The sequence below is a fragment of the Rhinatrema bivittatum genome, chromosome 10, assembly GCF_901001135.1.
Source record: "Rhinatrema bivittatum chromosome 10, aRhiBiv1.1, whole genome shotgun sequence".
Lineage (NCBI taxonomy): Eukaryota > Metazoa > Chordata > Amphibia > Gymnophiona > Rhinatrematidae > Rhinatrema > Rhinatrema bivittatum.
The window spans coordinates 47,396,883-47,414,913 of record NC_042624.1 but is presented as its reverse complement, the minus strand read 5'-3'; the positions used below and the strand labels follow the sequence as shown (position 1 = coordinate 47,414,913).

Below are 18,031 nucleotides of genomic sequence, written 5' to 3'. Positions count from 1 at the left end.
GGAAGTATTTATATCTCTATAGGAGGGCCACCTAATAGGTTGAGGTGAGGTGAGGTGGTGGTTTAGGGTTTAGGGGCCAGATTCGCTTGTAGAGTGAGATGTACGAACAGCACAGTACACCTTGGTGAAGATCTGACATCATTTGGAGTGAAGAAAGTCTCAAAAAGATGAAAGTTTGTACTATGTTATCTCACCCTAGCTTGATGTTACCCTGTTATAGAGTCCATCAAGCTAGGGTGAGAGAGCATAGTAGAAATGTCATCTTTTTGAGATTTTCCTACTATGAGGGCCTTGTAGATAGGCTCTCTCTCTCTTTCTCTCTCTCTCAGTGCAGGATGTGAAAAATAGGGATTATCGCGGGGTGCACTAAATTTACTACACTGCACCATGTGATAATACCTATGCGGAGCGGTAAATTACCGTGTGGTGTGGTAACTTAAAAATTTGCATAAACACAGCTGTTTTTGTTATCATGTGCGTTATCAATGTATTATTAACTTTCTTTGAAGAACCTAGAGGTTAATTTGTGTGAACAACCTTGGGCACATAATTGGCTGCACTAAATCTAACTGCACAAGCTTTTATCTGTATGTTCAGCCACACGCTCAACCAATCAGGTATAGTTTAATATCTGGGCAAAGTTAACCTGTTGAAGCTTATTGATTATCTGTCACCGCTCAATGACAACCTGTAGATATCAAAGGATTGAATGTACTAAAGTATTTTTTCTATTTGGGGCCTAATATACTAATAGGCTTTTCCCAAGACTTACAATTATTATTATTACTTTTTCTTGGAACTTAAATCTTTTCAAACTGACAAACAAGACACACAATAAATGTAAACAAATAAAAGGATTAGAGTTATGACAGTAAAGCCATAACTGAGATGATTTAAAGTAGGTGGTTAGATGGGGATTAAACTGAAGCTCAAATATTATATTGGGGCTATAAATATCATAAAGTAATATATTTCTATATTCAGATTGTAACAATTGATTTAAAATGACCAGTAGTAGGTGTCTTAAATCACTACAATAAGACTGAAATAAGAAAAGTATGGAGTGTTAACTAATAAGGGTCCTAATTTATTATGGCTTTTCTCTCATTTTCAGGGGGGAAAAATGCTTGAACAGTAACTTTAGAATGGGCGCGTGGCCAGATGAGCTGAAATCTTATATTGTGAACACGAGTATGTGTTAGAAAATAGCCCTGGCTCGTGTATGTGTGCTCATAATTTTAAGAGTGTACGTGCACAGCAAGGAAATGTCAGCTTTGAGGCGTGCAAGTGAGGGAATTTTATAACAAGTTTCACCAGTTTGTCTACCAATTTGCCCAGTCTAAAGCTGGCTATCCTGCACTCCTCCCAGTTAACCCAGATCCCTTAATCAGTTCATATGTAGCTAGAAGTTGTTTTATTCTGACTTACACCTCATTTACAGCAGAAAGAAAGTTGTGCTGAAATGGACCCAGACGCTTGCCCATGTACATGCACACATACTCGCCCATCTCTTGGCCCTGCCTCAGAACACCCATGCCCTGCCCACATTCTGACCCTTTTTTCCCAAATGTGAAATAATGTGAAATAATGTGAAATAATCACACATCAGTACTTGTGTGCGTATGCGGGTGGTTTATAAAATCGAGTGGACACGTGCGTGTGCTAGATGCACGTGCCCATCTCCCACTTTTGGCATGTGGCTTTAAAAATTCACCTTTTAGTGAATCAGACACAAAGGGGGTCATTTTCAAAGAAGTTACGCATGTAAATGTGACATACTATCGTAGCAATTTTCAAAAGCCATTTACTCGAGTAAAGTGCACTTACTTGAGTAAATTCTATGGACAATTCAATGGCATATATTGTAGCAATTTTGAAAAGCCCACTTACTTGAGTAAAGTGTATTTACTCGAGCAAAAACCAGTTTTGCTCGAGTAAATGCTTTTTAAAATCTACCCCAAAGTGTAAGATAAATAGATAGTACCTCTTAAAAAATAAAAATAAAACAATTGCAAGCTGGAATCACTTTTGGTAGAATGATTTAAGATGGTTAAATGACCATGCAAGGCTCATAAAAATAGCTTTCCTGTATTTAGTTGGATCATCTGGTAAAATATATATTTGAAAAAATCAAAAAGGAGTCAATGTATCCAAAGTATCACTATCTCCTTTTTGCTCAGAGAAACAAATCTTAATTAGTCCTGATTATGTGTACATTGCATAAATAGAGCCAAAATCTTAGACAATCATAATAGGCAGTCCCGGCTAAAAATAGCTTCAATTGCCTTATAATCATATGGTCTCTGAGTACAGTCCATCCATAACATTTTTTTCTTTTTTCATGCACAGAAAAGTATGTATCTTATTAGTGTTGCCAGCAGATTTTCTATAAAGTACCCCGACATGGGTCCATGTTTTGAAAAACACAATCTGCATTAGGGGGTATCTGTTTAATATTATCAAAGCCTTCAAATTATTATGGTCGTGGACCCTTGGGCTGGCTGAGACTGCAGATGTAGCACTGTGGGGACCAACAGTGAGTGTTGCAGCCAGGAGGCGGCGCTGAAGAGAGACTCTGGAGAAGACTTCACCACTGGAAGTCTGAGGTCCCCCCAGGAGGAGCCCATAAGGACCCGGACCTCTTGGACAGGTGGGACCCTATGCGACCAAGGATCCAGGAAGCGGCCGAAGAGATGGTCAATGAGGACTGTAGAGCCCAGGAGGCTGGAAGAGTCTTCACCCTCGGAAGCCCGCGGCTCCCCCGGGAGAAGCCCGTGAGAGCCCAAGCAGCTGGGACGTAGGAGAATCCCCTGGGCCAGCAAGAACCGGATACCTGAAGAGCCGGAGGGAACAGAAGTGTGAGTCCAGGAACGAAGCAGGGTCAGAAGCCAGAAGTCAGTGGTCTGAAGCCGAAGCCAGGGGCGGAAGCTGGAAACAGAGTCGTTGGATGGAGCCGGGTCAGAAGCCAGAAGTCAGAAGTCCAAACCAAAACCAGGGGCTGAAGCGAAGATGAAGTCAATGGAAGAAGCCGGGTTGGAAGCCAGAAGTAGAAGAGACGATCCAGGATCCAAAGCAGCAACTAGCAACTCAGGAGACTGAGTAAACCTCGTTGCAAGGCAGGGATTTGACCAAGCTGCAGGGTTTAAATACTCTGCAGTGTCTGACGTCATCTAAAGGCCATCCCCCTGATTTCCCGTGCTGGCCCCTTTAAGACCTGAGCCCCCGTGTGCGCGCGTGCCTAGGGAGTGGGGCCCAGCTTGTTGGGTCGGCGGTGTCTCCCTCATGAAGGGAGAGCCGCGGTGGAAGCCATGTCAGGCCTGGGCGGCTGAAGACGAGTTCCTGCGGCCCAGGCTGGCCCCGAGGTAGGTGGAGGGACCGGGGCACGGCCCGGGACCATAACACAAATGAGTTATCATATGCTCTTCACATATTTACGTAGGCTCTAAAAATACAAAAGTTGATTAGATCCAAAAATGTACTTCTAAAAACCAAAGGGGTTGATTTTAATATCCGCACGTGCATGTGCGGAAGTGTTTGGACTCACATGCGCAGGGGGGGATTTTATAAACTACGCATAGTGATGCATTCAGGCCTAGACCATTTCCCTCTCAGTCCACTCTCATTAAGGAGGGGACTGGGAAGGAATTTTCCTATCCCCTTTCCTACTCTGCCTCCCTTTTCTCCTTTCCTCCCCGACCCCTAAAACCCCTTTCCATACCTTCATTTCTTTATTTCTGAACTTACTTCATCTGAATAGATGAAGTAATCCACGTGCTGGCCAACTGCTGACGTGTGCTTCTTGGGACATGGCTTAATTGCCGCTGTCCCGGCTGGCCCCCTCCCAGCTCCTTCCCACCCAGACCCCAATCCCTGCCCTGCCCCTTTTTGATCTGCTGGCACTTCTGCGTGTACCGACAGATATGCGCATGACCAGGCCATTTTAAAATGCACTCGGTATGTGCATGGGACCGCCATGTGCGTATCTACTGGATTTTACATGCACACTCATTTTAAAATTCAGCCGACAGTATCTAAAGTCAATGCATCTAAACAAACACATACTTAAGTTCAGTTTCTATTCTTCAAATTGGCATCAAAATAACTAAACTAGAAGGAAACACCTTCCCATCAAGGCTCATCCATATAGGTTACAGAAATCATAGAAAGGAAAGATTATTAAATTATAATTCAAATAACAGAATACCAGTCCAGTTCTGAATTCAGCCCATATGGCTTAACTTTTTTCAAGAAAAACATTCAAAATTGTTCATGGAAATTCAAGCGAAAATTGCTATCGCCTCTAAAATGTCCCATTGTAATTTAGCAGAAAGATGGTCCTGATCCAAACCATGCTATACCAATGGTGCTTGAATCTTGTTGGCAGCTAAACAACTTCTATGTTTAATAAGATGAACCCCAATTTTTCTCTTCATTCTCCCTATATGTATTTTGTTGTATGGACACAATATGATATAAATCACAAAGGACGCATTACAATTTGTATCAGCTGTTAAAGTTAGCCAACGCTGAGAGTGAGGGTCTTCCCATTTGGTTCCTATGATGGCTTGGCTACAACTGGACAGTTGCACAGATTGGGCCAGATTTTAAAAGCCCTGCGCGCGTAAATACGGCTGGATTTACGCGTGCAGTGGGGTTATGTGCGCCGAGCCTATTTTGCATAGGCCTGGCGATGCACGCAAGCCCCGGGATGCGCGTATGTCACAGGGCTTTGAAAAAGGGGAGGGAAGGGGGCGGGGGTGTGGGCAGGGTGCCGGTCCGGGGGAGGGACCGAGGCCTCCGGCACAGCGGTCGTGCCGGAGGATCCCATGCTGGCAGGTGGCCGGCGCGCGCAAGTTACGCCTGCCAGTGGCAGGCGTAAATAAGAAAATAAAAGTAGGGGGGATTTAAGTAGGGCTGGGGGGCGGGTTAGATAGGGAAAGGGAGGGGAAGGTGGGGGGAGCGGAATGAAAGGGGAAAGCCATCAAGGCTCCCCTAGGGCTCGGCGTGCACAAGTGTGCACCCCCTTGCGCGCGCCGACCCCGGATTTTATAACATGCATGCGGCTGCGTGCACATGTTATAAAATCGGGCGTAGATTTGTGCGCGCCAGGTTGCGCGTACAAATCTACGCCCGCTCGTAGATATTAAAATCCAGCCCATTATGTGTCCCCTCATCACTGTGGGCCTTGAATCAATTGTCAGAGGAAGGTAGGAATATAATTCCAGGTCTTTAATGTTCCAACTGCGACAGTATGCTTTCATAGGGAAATCTTCAAAAACAGAATGCAATTGAAGAATTATCCAATATTTGTAAATGATCGTTACGATTGATTTCACCACATGAGAAAAAGCAAATTATAAACTAATCTAAATTTTGAAGATTCTGTATGGTCAAGCAGTAGCCATTCTCATTGTGCATATAGTACATGAGCAGCTTTTCCTATATGTATATATTTTAAAATATCTTAGAGGTTTCTAAGACAATTTGCTTTTACAAAATTTAAAAAAAATGATTTCATTAAAGCTTACCAAAAATATAATAATTCAATGAAATTTAGCAACATTTAGAGTGAAGTATCATCTGGCAATATTTCTTAACAAAGTGGGAAACCTTTTCTTGGCAAAACCTACTACTCAAGTGACAGGCATATTTATACAGCCTTGCTTTAAATAGTATTGTTCATTTTTACAGTGGAATGGTATAGGCTTACAGACTACACATGATACGTTTTATTCCAAGTTCAGAAATATCTGACAGATTATGCTTTGTCGATAGGCCAATATAAAAAACCACTGCTATTAATTGCATCAGTAGCATGGGATCTTCTTAGTGTTTGGGTAATTGCCAGGTTCTTGTGGCCTGGTTTGGCCTCTGTTGGAAACAGGATGCTGGGTTTGATGGACCCTTGGTCTGACCCAGCATAGCAATTTCTTATGTTCTTAAGTGCAAAAAAGATAATTGGTGCAACATAAATTAAATAGAACCTATTCATTATTTTGTTCCACCATTAGTACATTTAAAGTCATTTTGATTTTTAAAACTTTTTATTTACCAGCAATGTATGACTTGTTCCTTGATATATGTATATATTATTATCTAGGGTGAAGATGGTTTCCCAGGTTTTAAAGGTGACATGGGTCTTAAAGGTGACAGAGTAAGTATTATTTTTCCTAATATATTTTGTACCATGGTGATTATAAATTTATATCCTAGTGTTTGATTATTATAAGTAAAAAGCATGCTAAGCTTAACATACACTAACCACTATTAGCGCACATGTTAAGTAATGCCCTATTTACAAATGGGCAATATTAAAAAATGTATTTGGTTAAAATTGTCTTTGAAGTGTATAAATCTAACTGGTTAACAATCCCCCCCACATATACTTTCTTCTCTCCTCTATTCAGCTAAAATCTGTCCAATCTTCCCCTCTCCTCCCCCACCCCTTAGAAAGCCCTACCTTATTTTTGTTTTCTTGTTTTAGAACTGCCGCGAGCTCCTGAGCTGGCATAAGTTGTGTGCCAGCAGGCTGCTGGTGTGCAATCCCCCAGCACAGCGACAAATGGCCACTGTACCGGCCGACTCCCGCTCCGCCCCTCCCCACTTCCTCCCTGCCCCCCAGACCACCCCTTTTCTTCAGCCCGGCTCTTGTGCACGTAACTAGGGTTACGCGTGCGGCCAGGCCCCTTTTAAAGTGCTTGTGGTGCGCACAAGGCCTGGCCGCGCGCATAACCCCCATTTTTTACCCGTGCCGGGCGTTTAAAATTGGGCCGATAATCATCAGGCTGAAAACCTATATATATTTTTTCAAAGTCTTTTTTTTAATGCAATTAAAACACACTTAACTTTGCATGAGTTGCAAGTTCTCAATAGTTGTACCGCCTGATACCATTCAGTGTTTCGTCAATTTAATGTGCGGACACATCCCGATTGACAGAGTCTCATTGACTGAAATCTACACTCTTTGCAAAGTGAATCTTTGTATACTGAGTTTAATTTTTTCACCTGGACAGATTTTTTATTTTTAGTTTCTAAAGAGAAGCAATGTGGGTAATTAGCCTTTGAAAATTACTTAAAAGTTCCTTGGGTACAAAATGCTTGCATACTTCATAACTTATTTTTCTTCAGGTGGTAGAAAGAGGTAAAAAATGCACCAGTAGAATTCCTCCTTCTTTCCAATCCTCTTTCCCCCACCAACAAGTTTCCTACCCTTTGACCCAGTGCACTTAAGTTGAGCTGGCAGGAGGAGATTATCTTCTTTCTAGCTAGGCTTCCCTTTTTATAATATTGGTACTTAGCATCATTTCAAGCATTGAGTTCCATTTGGTTTAAATTTGAAGGACCTTCTCAAAGACATAACTATAAAGAGGGAAGCTGAGCTCATAGGAGGTCAGAGACTTGGCCAGGGAGATATCCGTGAGGGGTGGAATCATTACTGGGAGGGAGAAATTGGAAGGCAGAATGGGTCTGTGTAAGCGATACGAAGTACTGTTGCTGAGGCGAGGTTGGCGCAGTCTGCGGGGCGAACCCTATCGGCCCTCACCAAGAGTTGGAGGAGGCTTGCTGGCAAGAGGCTGGACTAGGACTTCACGTGAACCAACCCCTTTCCTTGCAGGTTGTGGGTTCCAGGGCCGGCAGGGCTTAGGTGAGAGTCTCTGAGAGAGAGGCATAGACAAAGGGCCAAGGCCAGGCAGAGGCAGGTAGCAATCAAAAGAGGTCAAAATCCAGGCAAAGGGTCAGAGGTAGGTGGCAGTTTAGGCATAGTCAATCTCCAGGCAAAGGTCAATCCGGACAGGGCAGGAAGCACTGACATGCAGGATGGGCAAGGAGGCAAGAGAAACTGGATATGACAAAGCAGGGCAGGCTGGAGAGACGAGGCAAGGCCGGATGCAGGACTAAGGACACAGGCAATATGCACTACCAAAGGAGGTGGACCTGATGCTGAGGCAAGGAACATCTGCTGGGCCCTTTTATAAGGCTGAAGAATATGTCATCCCTGGGCACCATGGCATTATCCTGCCATGGGCCCTTTAAATATCACAGTGTTGGGCATGCACAGGCAGGGAGCTGGAGTTAGCAGCACCCTGTCGCACAAGGGAAGGGTACTGGTGGTGCCGGGGTGAGTACCGCAGCTTGTAGAAATGTCCTGCAAGCCATCAAATATAACAGTTTGGGGAGGTAACTGTTGTAATAGAGAAGGGAATGTTTCCCTGGGCTAACTGGACCTATGTCTTTGAGCAGCTTAGCATGAGGAAGGGCAATCATATGCAGAGCCATGCTAAAAGAGCTGAGTAGCATGGCTGAACTCTTGGGGCTATGGCTGGGCTCTGCATGTAATTATCATAGTAAATCTTGTGCTAATGTTTCATTTACTGTGTGCACTATTATTGGAAGGTTATCTGGTGGCCCCTTTCATATCATTACAGTTGTCAAATTGGTCAAAATATTTATGTCTTTATTGATTAAAAGCAATCTTTTTAAAATCAAGTATTTTCGTGGAATATGTAGACTGTACATCACTACAAAAGTCTAGTAGAACCCTATAAGTTGTACTTTTGTGTTTTATTATTTTTAGGGTGAAATTGGACAGCTGGGTGCACGAGGTGAAGATGGTCCAGAAGGGCCAAAAGGTCGATCTGGTCCAACAGGTGACCATGGTGGTCCTGGTCTGGCAGGTGAAAAGGTAAATAGTTATTGCCTGGCAACTAAGAAATTGTTAAGGACTTCAGTCATGTGATTTCTGACTGTTTGAGGAACCAGAGAAAAAAGAAGGTGGGTAATAGAGATGTGCATTTGTTTATCATGAATTAGGCAATTTCAACAAAATTGCCTAATTCGTCCTGGCTCGGGGCACCTGAACCCCAAAATGGATTTTCCCCAAACTTCGGGAAAAATTCATTTTTCGGGTTAGTGTGGGGGAGGGAGGGGCACATTTATTTTTTAAAAAAACACCCTAATCCTTCAAATTTACTTTATTACAACTCCCCCACCATCCTGATACTTCCCCAAGACTTACTAAAAGCACTGGTGATCCAGCGGGGTCCTGCGAGAGATCTCTCCCTCTTGGGCCATCTGGCCATCGAGCCTGCCAGGAATCAAAATGGCGCTGGTGGCCCTTTGCCCTTACGATGTGACAGCAGCTACTGGTGCCATTTTAGGACAGCCCTGCAGCCCAACCAGAGTTAGCCAGTTAGGTTGGCTGGCTAACTACAAATATTAGAATTAGACAGTTAACTTCTTGCTAACTTTGCTCCTCCCTGGAACGCCTACTGCCCACCCATGGATAAAGGCAAAATATAGTCGGGTAAGTCATTTAGTTGGAGAAATATCATGTTATCTTCTAAATAACTTTTGAATATGGACCTAACATAGTAACCTAAACAGCATGGATTCACCAGGGGAAGGTCCTGCCAGACAAATCTGATTGACTTTTTTGATTGGGTGACAAGAGAACTGGATCAAGGAAGAGCGTTTGATGTGATTTATTTGGATTTCAGCAAAGCTTTCAATATGGTCCCAATAGGAGGCTCATGAATAAAATGAGAAGCTTAGGTGTGGGTGCCAAGGTTGTGAAATAGATTTCTAACTGATTGACTGACTGGAAACAATGTGTAATGGTAAATGGAACCCGCTCTGATGAGAGAACAGTGCTAAGTGGAGTACCTCAAGAATTGGTTTTGGGACTGGTTTTGTTCAATCTCTTCATGAGTGATAATGCAGAGGGGTTAGAAGAAAAAGTTCACCTTTTTTGCAGATGATACTAAGATCTACAACAGAGTGGACATGCCTGAAGGAGTAGAGAGAATGAAAAGTGATTTGAGAAAAAAAAGAGTGGTCAAAGATTTGGCAGCTGTGATTCAATGCCAAGAAGTGCAGAGAAATGCACCTGGGATACGGAAATACAAAAGAGCTGTATGTGATGAAGGTGAAAGTCTATCATGCATGGACCAGGAGAGGGACCTAGGGGTGATTATGTCTGGTGATCTGAAGGCAGTGAAGCAATGTGAAAAAGCAGTAGCTAAAGCCAGAAAGATGTTGGACTGCACAGAGAGGTATAAGTAGTAGGAAAAGGGAAGTGATAATGCCCTTGTACAGGTCCTTGCTGAGGACTCACCTGGAGTACTGTGTTCAGTTCTGAAGACTGTATATCAAAATGGATAGAGATGGGCTGGAAACTGTCCAGAGGAAGGCAACCAAAATGGAGTGGGGTCTGTTTCAGAAAACCTATGAGGAGAGGCTGAAAAATCTAAATATGTATATCCTGGAGCAGAGGAGATGCAGGAGACATATGATGTAGACCTTTAGATATCTGACAGGTATCAGTGATGCACAAATTTCAAACCTTTTCCACTGGAAAGAAAGAGTAGAACTAGGGGGTTCTGCAAATCTGGGTTAAATTAGCTCTGCAGCTGATTATTGGCCTCCCCTAAATTCAAACACATAGCCATTACCACCCAAAAATTAATTAAACCTTGGATAAGTATAGTATCCATGAAAGAGAGAAGAAATTAGTGTATATAAAATTATAATAGTAATATTCTCAACCATAAAGGCAAAAGGCTAATATAAATATAATGTTATGTCTCTGTGACTGTTAAGCTTAACCTGTTGTTTAGGATAAATGTTTACTCAGCAAAAGCAAATCTTTAGAAAAAAAATGTGACACCCAGCCCTGTATACAAAATCAAGCTTGCTTGTTATCAAAAAAGTTTCAAGCTGGTCCAGGATGGAATAGACATATCTATCCTTTTGATAGGTCACAAAGATTTGCAGGGATATTTTAAAAGGAAAAAAAAAAAAAAGCACCAATAGAAATAACACATTGTTTTAATTGAAGGAAAGCCTTTCTCCTAATATGGGTCTCTCATCAGGAAAAACCTGCACCTGTTGACCACAAAATAAATTTATCTTAAACTTAACATATTGTTGAAGAAATCCGACTCCAATATAAAAAAAATAATCATAGTGGCCTACTAGGAATATTATAATTTGAAGATTACAAGTACAAAGAAAAGTAAGGACTTGAACTAAGGAGCAAATGCATCTGAAACTCCTTCCTTAACACTATAAGTATCTTCATTTCTGGAAAATGCATTTTAGACAATAGGAATGATTTAGGAAATTGTAATTGCAGAACCTCTGTTACATATTTTTAAAGAGTTCCTTATCAGAAAGTAAATGTGATTTAGGAAAGTTCAATGAGTTTTCAAGATTCGAAATGATGTTGGATATTCAGATGATCTTTAATTTCTAATGTTACAGATGATTGCAGATTAGTAATTGCAGTTAACTGTAAGGAAGCCTGAATTTCTATTTGCTCGCCATAGTATTAGCATTTACAAAGAATTCCATTGTGTCATTGCCTACTTCAATTACTATTGCTTAATTAGTATTTGTAGTATGAAAATATGTTGTGATGTATCTTTATTAGAAGTAAATATGATTGGCATCTATTTCCTGACACCACTGTAAGAATAAAGTGAATCATAATTTTTTGTACTAAATATTTCATTTTTCTTGGCGTATAGGGTAAACTCGGTGTTCCAGGGCTGCCAGGATATCCAGGAAGACAAGGCCCAAAGGTACATTAATTATATAAGAATTCCTAGGTTGTAAAAATATCATAATATATTAGAGCTGTATGTAATTAATAACACTGATTTCACAGTATGTTATGAGAGATTTTAAAGATCCAACAAAAATTATATTGTAGTGCATGAGTTTTCAAGACCTCACAGGTCTCTTCAGGCCTCTTTAGACCTGCATTGAAGTCCCTGCCCATATCACTATAGGTCAACTATAGAAAATCCAATAAAAACAATTTATATGTTTCTGAGTCATCCTCCAGTAAGAATGATTCAGAACCAACATCAGGAAATATTTCTTCTTGAAGAGGGTGGTGGATGCTTGGAATGCCCTTCCGGAGGAGTGTTATAAATGAGCGGTGTTTGGGTAGATCCTTGGGTACTGGGGCAGATGTCCACCCCCATGGGGAGGAGCCCCGTGAGGAGCCACAGTACTAGGCTAGACTCAGAACACACAAACACAGTTAGTTCTTTACTAGACAGCTTTGGAGAGTACCACTAGAGGTGGCAGTAGTGAAGCAGTCTGGTAGTTGCAGTCTCAGGGACCTCGGCAGAGGGCACCCTTTTCACCCCAATGGTATATGGAGGTTCGAAGCAGGTCTCCCAGCAAGGAAGTACTGTGGATGAGACAGACTGAGAGTTAGTATACTCACTAGGTGTTTGCTGTAGATAGGCAATTCCACCAGGTTGTAGATGTAAGTGCAGGCACTGAGGCAGGGAGAGCAGGCCCTTGAGGAGCGAGTACCTGTTCCCTGTAAGGCACCTGAAATAAAGCAGAGGACCCCTGAGGAGCGGGTACCCAGGTTAGCAGTTACCCTGAAGGGCAGAGAGAAAGCTTCCAGCGGCAGCACGGAAGCGGCAGAGTAGCGTAGACAGGAACGGAGCATATCCGGATCAAGTCCATGCTAACTCAACGAGCTAGCAAAAATAGAAGATGTTATATACCCGGATGGCGTGATGTCAATATGGGGGAATGCCCCTGAGGTTCGCGCCAAGGGTTGCATAAAGATGTGGGTGGCGTGTGCATGCGCGCACACCCTAGTAGATACCTGGGAGGAGCATGGTGGGAGGCAGCACCATAGCCATACTGGGGACGCCAGAGAGGTCGGCTTGTAGATGTGGCAGTAGCCATCTTTCCTAGGTAAGCGGGAGGAGCCATGAATAAGGCGAGGCAAATGGGGCAAATCCGTCTAGCACCGACAGATGCAATAGTACCCCCCTTCAAAGGGCGTCTATGCTGTTTCCTACCAGATCTTGGTTTTTGAGGATGCAATCTATGGAAGTCTTGTAGCATCTCTTTATCCAGTATATTGGCCAATGGAGCCCAAGAATTTTCTTCAGGTCCATAGCCTTCCCATGATAGAAGGTATTCCCATATTCTGCCTCTTTTTCTCACATCGAGAATAGCGTCTACTTTATATTCGATGTCTTCTTTTGCATCTATTGGTGTAGCTTCTGGTGTCTTGTTGGAAAACTCACTAAGGATCAATGGCTTCAATAGTGAGACGTGGAATGCATTGTGGATCTTCAATGAACTAACAAAAATAGTTGTTATATACCCGGATGGCATGACGTCAGTAAGGGGGAACGCCCCCGAGGTTCACGCCAAGGGTTGCATAAAGATGTGGGTTGCGCACGCGCACCCTGGTAGATACCTGGGAGGAGCATGGCGGGAGGCAGCACCATAGCTGTTCCATGGACGCCGGAGAGGTCGGCTTGTAGATGTAGCGGTAGCCATCTTTCCGGCAAATGGGGCCGAAGCTGTCTAGCACCGATGGACGCAACAAGGAGGTGGTGAAGATAAAAATGGTGAAAGATTTCAAAGGGGCACTGTGGATTCCTAAAGGCTAGAGGATGGAAATGAGGAAAAGAGTGCTTGGGGGTAATTTTCTGGTGTGGCAATTAACCAATAAGTCTTCATACTGTTGATGCAACTCATTATTGCTCTCTGCTTTAACATGCAGGGGGGAAAAATGAAAAGGGGAATTAGTTTCTGACAGCAACCAACAAGATCATTGAATTTTATGGTCTGGGAAAACAAATAAGCATGGGGGAACTTGCTGATGCAGTTATTACTACTCTTAACCAATAAGCCTGATACTTTTGATGCAACTCCAACATTGCTCTCTGCTTCAATGGCAAAAGGTAACAGGGGATTGGGCTCAAACAACAACCAACAAGGGCCCTGACTTTGACGGTTTGGGAAACTAAATATGGGGGTGACTTGTATGGCGTGGCAGATGTTACCATTATGGGGGAGACCTGTATGGTGCAGCTGATGCTACCATAAGCTTGCTGGGCAGACTGGATAGACCATTTAGTCCTTTTCTTCCATCATTGCTATGTTTCTATGTTAACACAAGCCCACAGACATGAGTGAAGTAACCTCAACATCTGTTTCTCATTTGTTTCCTTGGGAAATTAACTATTTACACTGTTTCTCTTTTGTAGTGTCATTATGGCAAGCAAGTACCATATGAGCCATATGAGCATAAGGAAAAATGGTGTAATAGATATTAAGTCTACACAGACAGCATTCTAATCCACTATATCTTTTACTTTGACATTTTACTCCGTTTTCTCCCTATGAATTTTAAACCAGTTGATTGGTACTGACATAGTATATGCCATACAGTGCTTCCCAACCCTTTCCTGGAGGCACACCTTAGTGGTCTGGTATGCAAATCTATCTCATGCCTATTCATGGTGGCTATCCTGAAACCCAGACTGATTAGAAGGTCCCTTCAGAAAAGGATTTGAGAAATACTGGTATATTTTAACCATGCTTCCTCATCTTCTTCAAACCTGATGACTCTTATGTCTAGGTGTTTCTAAGAGCATTTCAACTTACCATGATGCTTTGAAAAATGCCATGACATTTCCTTTTTGTGCTTCCAAATACTGTGTCATGAAAAGATGATGTATGCATTAGGGATGTGAATCGTGTGATCGATCGTCTTAACGATCGATTTTGGCTGGGGGGGGAGGGAAATCTGATCGTCATGGTTTTTTTTGTTAAAAAATCGTAAAATATCGTAAATCGGGGGAGGGCGGGAAAACCGGCACACCAAAACAACCCTAAAACCTACCCCGACCCTTTAAAACAAATCCTCCACCCTCCCGAAGCCCCCCAAAATGTTTTAAATTACCTGGGGTCCAGTGGGGGGGGGGGGGGGTCCCAGTACGATCTCCCGCTCTCGGGCCATGGTTGCATTAATAGAAATGGCGCCGGTGGCCCTTTGCCCTTACCATATGACAGGGCAAAGGTAGTGCCGGCGCCATTTTGGTTCCTGTCACCCGACATCACGAGTGTAGGAGATTGCTCCCGGACCCCTGCTGGACCCCCAGGGACTTTTGGCCAGCTTGGGGGGCCTCCTGACCCCCACAAGACTTGCCAAAAGTCCAGCGGGGGTCCGGGAGCAACCTCCTGCACGTGGGCCATATTGCCAATATTCAAAATGGCGTCGGCGCTACCTTAGCCCTGTCATATGGTAAGGGCAAAGGGCCACCGGCGCCATTTCTATTAATGCAGCCATGGCCCGAGAGCGGGAGATCGCGCCGGGACCCCCCCCCCCACTGGACCCCAGGTAATTTAAAACATTTTGGGGGGCTTCGGGAGGGTGGGGGATTTGTTTTAAAGGGTCGGGGTGGGTTTTAGGGTTGTTTTGGTGTGCCGGTTTTCCCGCCCTCCCCCGATTTATGATTTTTTGACGATAAATCGGGGGAATTGCTATTGTATCGCGGCTCTAACGATTTTTGATGATTTAAAATATATCTGACGATTGTTTTAAATCGTCAAAAAACGATTCACATTCCTAGTATGCATATTCAGGTATCTGGACTGATAATGAGCAACTACATGTTGCTGAACTCACCATACTCACAGCCTCTAGTTTTCTGTGTCAGAATGGGGTAAATCCTGCATCACATTTGCATAACGTTGCATACTGTTTGTATTTCCTAATATGTACAAAAAAGTAATTTTGGAAGATTTTCATTTAAAAAATTCAATAATTTTGAACCCTTTCAATGAGTTTCTGGATTATTCCTTGCTTTCCTCTTTCTAATTAATTTTGTTTCTGTTTTCCTTCCTCTCTACCCTCTTACTACTGCCTGCCTCTTACCTTTCTTTATCCCCCCCCCCCCCCCCCACCCAAACGACTTCACTGGCTCATGTTTCAATAGTTCCCTTCTCCTTCTTCAATCAGTCTCTCCTTCTAATTATTCCACTATCACCTCTCTTCCCTCCATCCTATAATGTTTCCTCTCCTCCCTACCCTCTCTTCCATCCCTTTTCTCTTCCTTTCTCCTTTCACCTGTCTTTCTTCCTTCCTTCCTCTGATCATGTCCCTTCACGCTTCCCCGGTTTGTCTCTTCTACTTTGCACCTCCCTCTATCTTGTCAGTGGCGTAGTGGCAAACAGGAATGTTACTGGCAGTAAGGTGGGCTCTACAGAGAAGCAGGATAGGCTCGGAGAGTTACCAGAGGTTTGGTGGGTCAACAGAATCAGTGGCAAGTTTTGAGGCAACTAGAAAGGGTAACAGAGAGGCAAAACGGTGGCTGCGTGTGGGCCAAGTTAGGGCAAACAGTAGTTGTTGGAGGAAGCACAAGAACATGAGAGACAGAATATGGTGGCTGCAGGATGAAAAATAGCAATGCCCAGGCCATCAGAGAAAGTGCCAGAGATGTGCCTCAAACAATGTTTTGTATTTGTATTTTCTTTCCATTTTCATGAAGTTAGCATGGGGCACATTTAAAACTAATCGGAGAAAGTTCTTTTTTACTCAACGCACAATTAAACTCTGGAATTTGTTGCCAGAGGATGTGGTTAGTGAAGTTAGTATAGCTGTGTTTAAAAAAGGATTGGATAAGTTCTTGGAGGAGAAGTCCATTACCTGCTATTAAGTTCACTTAGAGAATAGCCACTGCCATTATCAATGGTTACATGGAATAGACTTAGTTTTTGGGTACTTGCCAGGTTCTTTGGCCTGGATGGGCCACTGTTGGACACAGAATGCTGGGCTTGATGGACCCTTGGTCTGACCCAGTATGGCATTTTCTTATGTTCTTATGTTCTTCTTCTTATTTTTTTTTTCATGGTGTGCACTATTTCAAGTTAGGGCGCACTAAACAAGTTAGTGTGCACTAATTGAAATGAAACAAAATAAAATGAATGCACATCCAGAGAAAGCGACAGCCCCATTCTGGCACTGACTGGCTAATTTTAAATGGAATGCACATGCGGGGATGTGCTGCAATTTTATATCGTGCGTGCAAGTATGTGCATTTCATTTAAAATCCCCCTGCCATGCGTATGTGTGCGCGGAATCTTCAGAGGCCGCTCAAGTAAATGTCTCGCGCATATTTCCACTAGGGCTTTAGGGGTTTTTATGCGCGTATGCAGGCAGATTTCCAAACATGCTCATGTGAGAGAAAAACCAGTTTTTCTAATTAGTCCACCAGTTTGTCCAGTTGATATTGAGGTTTTTCATCTTGAAAGCCCCCAACTTGACACTGAACCCCCACACTGTGCTGAAAGCCTTGAAATTCGAGATCTCCAGACTTGCTCATCTTCAGGACAAGTAGTAAAGGCATGCATACATGCTGATTCGCACCATGGTCATCATTTTTAAAATTAGGAGTTACACGTAAATCTTGGCACAGCCCCAGAACGCCCCAGAACGCCCATGACACACCCTTCCCCCAACTTTTTTCCACCCCCTTATTATGTACGCGTGTACTTCTTAAAATTCGCATGGCTCATGTACAGCCCGCAAACGCGCGAATGTGGCTGTTTTTGTGCGAGCAATACTTTTAAAATCTACCTTTGAGGGCGGGCAGCAGTCTAGTAGAGGTGATAATTGGTCCTTTTCCCCTTAGTCCCACTGCAAGGCTTAAACTGAACGAGTGGGAACAGATTCTTTTGATTCTATGTGTTGCAGAATCACAGGAAACTGGGAGCCCTGATTTGATTTTTTGGCATCCTGATAGTGATCACATACAGAGCAATTTTCAAAAGGAATTCTGAGGGTAAAAACTGTGTTTTACGTGCAGAAATGGCCCTGCTTAAAATTGCCTGCCCAATATGCATGTTTAATTGAGCGCATACATCCTAAATGTTAGTAATTGTATGTGTATAGTGGAAAGGGATTCCTGGGAGTGGGGAGACTGAGCAGGGCTTAGATTAACAAGCATGCATTTTGATATGGGAAAGCTTGCATATAAAATATCTTGGACAATTAGCAGGTGTAATTTGTATGGGGAATTTTGCTGGGATCATTTTTAAAGAGATTTACTCGCATAAGTTGACTTTGAAAATTGGTGCAACTTTATGTGGCTGTTACAGGTTATCCTCATAATGTTCGCACATATTAGCCTTGCTACTTTATACTGCTTAAAAATGGAACAGGAAAGACTGCTGAATGAAAGCAATGTTCCATCTTGAT

The 18,031-nt window shown here is 43.1% G+C and overlaps 1 protein-coding gene across 1 annotated transcript in view; it reads left to right on the top strand.

Moving 5' to 3' along the window:
* Window positions 1-18,031, top strand: part of COL11A1 (collagen type XI alpha 1 chain) — a 623,839-nt gene that overhangs the window by 399,783 nt on the left and 206,025 nt on the right. Inside the window, 3 exon segments of the mRNA XM_029618381.1 lie at window positions 6,101-6,154; window positions 8,576-8,683; window positions 11,529-11,582. Of these exon segments, the coding sequence (XP_029474241.1) occupies window positions 6,101-6,154; window positions 8,576-8,683; window positions 11,529-11,582 (216 nt within the window).